The 3,584-nt window shown below is 46.7% G+C and overlaps 1 protein-coding gene across 1 annotated transcript; it reads right to left on the reverse strand.

Moving 5' to 3' along the window:
- Positions 1-2,291: 2,291 nt before the first annotated feature.
- LOC144095194 (atrial natriuretic peptide receptor 3) lies at positions 2,292-3,053 on the reverse strand. The gene has a single exon (XM_077628981.1). It carries the CDS (start codon positions 3,051-3,053, stop codon positions 2,292-2,294), a length of 762 nt encoding a protein of 253 aa, XP_077485107.1.
- Between the last annotated feature and the right edge of the window lie 531 nt (positions 3,054-3,584).

Raw genomic sequence — 3,584 nt, forward strand, 5'->3', positions numbered from 1 at the left:
TTTTGCCATCGGCAAAATACTGCCACCTATTTTTTTGGGACTAAAAAAAATGCTCTTCCAATACAACCAAAAGGCGGGGGAAAAATTTTCGCCTTTTTAAGTGTTTGCATCAAAAACTTCGAAGCCAAGCTTTCCTTTTTTCATGAGAAAGTAGTATAAAAAGATAAACTTCGCACACAAAATCGAAGGCAGGGAAGAAGGCCGGTGGTTCACGCAAAATTTTACGCCACTCACTGGGCGCATAAGCGAAGGCATGCGGCTGCTGTAAACAAACCTTCCGCACAAAATTTTATTATTTATATCTTCTTGTGTGCTGTGGATGACAGGGGGACAGATTTAAATTGTCAGAACTTTCTGCGGAGAACAATATTCTGTGGACCACAAGAGGAACTCATTTTTCTTTGATTCTTTTTTTTCTTTGCAGTTTGCTTCTTGCTTTAATTTCTACTGTGAAATCTTCCTTTCTAAATTAACACCATCTATTATCTTTTACTCTGACAAGAGAAATATATGGTACTGCAACCATCACACCAAAACATGACAGTAGTATATGAGTGCAATAGAGGAGGACTCCCAGCTCTACATAACCAAAGTATGACGTATATTAGTGCCAGCAGTTAAAAAAAAATAAAAATAATGTTGCTTAGCCCGCGCCGCCAAAGCATGACATGCGTTAGAATTGGCAATACAGTGAGATAATACGTTTCAAGTTTCTAATTCATTTTACAAAGAGCGTTTTATTACTTCAGAGTGCGATGTAAAGCCGTATTGTCCGCAATGAAACAAGACAATATCAAATAAAAGGTTCGCCACTGTCAGCGATATAGAAAGCTAGAATAAGTACAATAAATACTGGTCCCGCACTCTCAACTTAAAAGCTATTTTCTTTTTCCAGATGGCGGCGGAACTTCACCATTTCAGTTACCGGAATATTTGCATTTTAGACAAAACTTATTTGAATACATAAAATAGGGCCACGTATACGATCATACTGCCCATTCATCACGGGTAAAATTTCTTTCACGGCACAAAATTTCACTGCCAAAAAGATTTCACGATCAGGTGAAAACCCATAATTACCGTTACAATACCACTTCTTTCGTTGCAAACAAAATAAAATTTGACTTCGTCATTTTGTGCAGTCCCTGAAAATAAGACGAATACCACCCAGCCAGTCATGCTCACTCAGGCCAGGACATTTTTCAAAGTTGTGCTTTGTACGGAGACCACAGACGCCTTCATTATTTTTCACTTAATAAATTCACGCAGAGTGGTTGGTATTTCTAACCATGGTTTTTTGCTGTGTCAACTGTACTGTTGCAGCAGAACACCGAGGATGGCAAGAACTGTACATAATATCATCAGAATGGGAATCCTTCATTGCCTTCAAGCCTAAAATCCATGCGAGTTTTTCCAACAAAAATCACAGATAAATGGTTAATTTATTCACTACAGGATGTACTGAACTTCTCAAAATTCGCCTAACAGGCTCACTGCCGAAAAAAAAAGTTAGAAAAAAAACTACGCACAAGCTTACATAATTCTGTAAATTACTTTTTTTTCTTCATGAGCTCGATATTCTGCGAATGCGACTAAAGTCGCACTTCGAAGCTAATGTGGACGGTCCTTCAAAACTCCCCGCTTGCGCGCTACAGCTCCGTCGCACGACTCAGTGAAGTGTATGGTAGACTGGAAAGGCAGAAAAAAAGGATGTTCTGAAAAAGGCCACGTAGAGTGCCAGTTATTGCGAAATGAATATTTAATTCAGCTATAATTCTATGTAGTATTATTTTGTTGTATTAAATACATATCGTAGAGAGGAGCCACGCTCCTCATTAAGGTTTTTTTTTATTTTGCCAGCCCATAACTCCATATTTCGCGCAATTGTTTGTGGGGAACAATTTTTCGCGAGTTTTACGCAATTCGCGGAAAACACGCAAAACTATGTGGTTACAAAAATTAAGGAGTTTACAGTAATTATTGAAAACAAACGTTGCTGCAATTGCTGATGCAGGAACCATCATCGCGTCTCGTAAACCACCGAAGGTAACGAACAGCGTCAGGTTGTCAGCTACCGGTTTAAAACGGTCGAGGAAAACTTAGTGGTCGTCATAAGAAACCAGCGTGGGTGCTCACAATATCTTTCAGATTTTTTTACTGTATATTTTCTTTCGCGAACCTATACTACTCCACTGTAGGACAGATAAGGGCAAGCACAGATAAAAAAAACTATACAGCACAAACGCCATACTATACAACATGCGGTGCGAAAAAAAAAGTATAAACAACGTTCACTCACTGGACCACTTTGTAGAAGCCGCCTTAGCCAGTTGTTGCTTGAGTGGCGTCCTCTGGTCCAACTTGACTCCGTCAAACTCGAAGTTGTCCGATGAGTTGCGCAAGAGCTGAGCCATGGCCTTGGCCCACAGAAAGCAGTAGTCATCCCCGTGCGACTCCCTGCGGGCTTCCGATTCGAACAGGATCAACATACGGCGCCAGCCGAAACGGCGACACAGACCCAGGAAACCTTGGCACAGTCCCGAAAAAGACAGGCCGGCTCGCGTCATGAGGTAGTACTCGCTTCCCTCGTGAAGTTTGTCCCAAAAGTCGTAGGCTAGCGCACCAGCGGTGACCATGGGCAGCCTCCAGAACTTCAGCAGGCGGGCCACCGAAGCGGCCGCATAGTCGCACGCGGGGCCCACGAAGACGTGCGCAGCTCCGCGGGCGTGATCCCTCACCGCGTGCATCGTGGCCAGAGGGGACTGACATCCGGAGTCCCGGTACGTCACGCGGAACTGCCAGCCGAACTCGCGGCCCGCGCGCGCCACGGCCAGCTCGACGGCGGGACGCACGCGTGCCAGCGAGAACAGGTACGACGAGTTCTCGGGCAGAAGCACGGACATGCGGACGGTGTCGTTCCAGGAGTTCTCGTCCGGCGGCTGGGGCGCGGAGTCGTCGCCGTCGTCATCGTCGCCCGCGAGTAGGAGCACGCCGCCCGCGAGGGCGCAACAGCAGAGCAGGGCGCCAGCACCCAGTGGCCCGCGCCGTCGCATGCTGGACTGCCTTCTGGAGGAGGGAGAGCCTCTCCCTACGTCGAGGCGCGCGCGTTTTCGGGACGCGTGGAGCGCCGCCGCCTGTGTTGAGGAAAGGGGCGGCGCATGCGCCCGCTCCTGAGCGGGTCAGACGTGGGTAAGCGCTTTCGCGGTCGAGGCGCGCGCTCGCCTTGGCTGCTGCAGCCGTCAGCAGCTCGGCATAGAACGGGATCGGTCAGCGTAGTGGGCACGTAATCCATTCAGGAATGTCGATGCGGAGCGAGACTACTGCTGCGGCCTCTGGGGAATCCAATAAGCCAGTTGGAGCGATAACTTTCTCCAGCTATATACGTAAAAAATAATAAAGCACAAATATGAGGAAAGAGGGCGCTAAAAGAAACTCGTTGCCTTCCTTTGGCCTGCTTCCTCGTTTCAGAGAATCAAGTTTCTTGCCTTTAACTAACCACATGGTTAGCTCGGCAAAGGTTCCGAGAGGTTGCGGGATTTCTTGTTCTTTTAATTCCTCCATAACATAACTCGGAGTGAGCGTGT

This window comes from Amblyomma americanum, chromosome 6 (assembly GCF_052857255.1).
Source record: "Amblyomma americanum isolate KBUSLIRL-KWMA chromosome 6, ASM5285725v1, whole genome shotgun sequence".
Taxonomy (NCBI): Eukaryota; Metazoa; Arthropoda; class Arachnida; order Ixodida; family Ixodidae; genus Amblyomma; species Amblyomma americanum.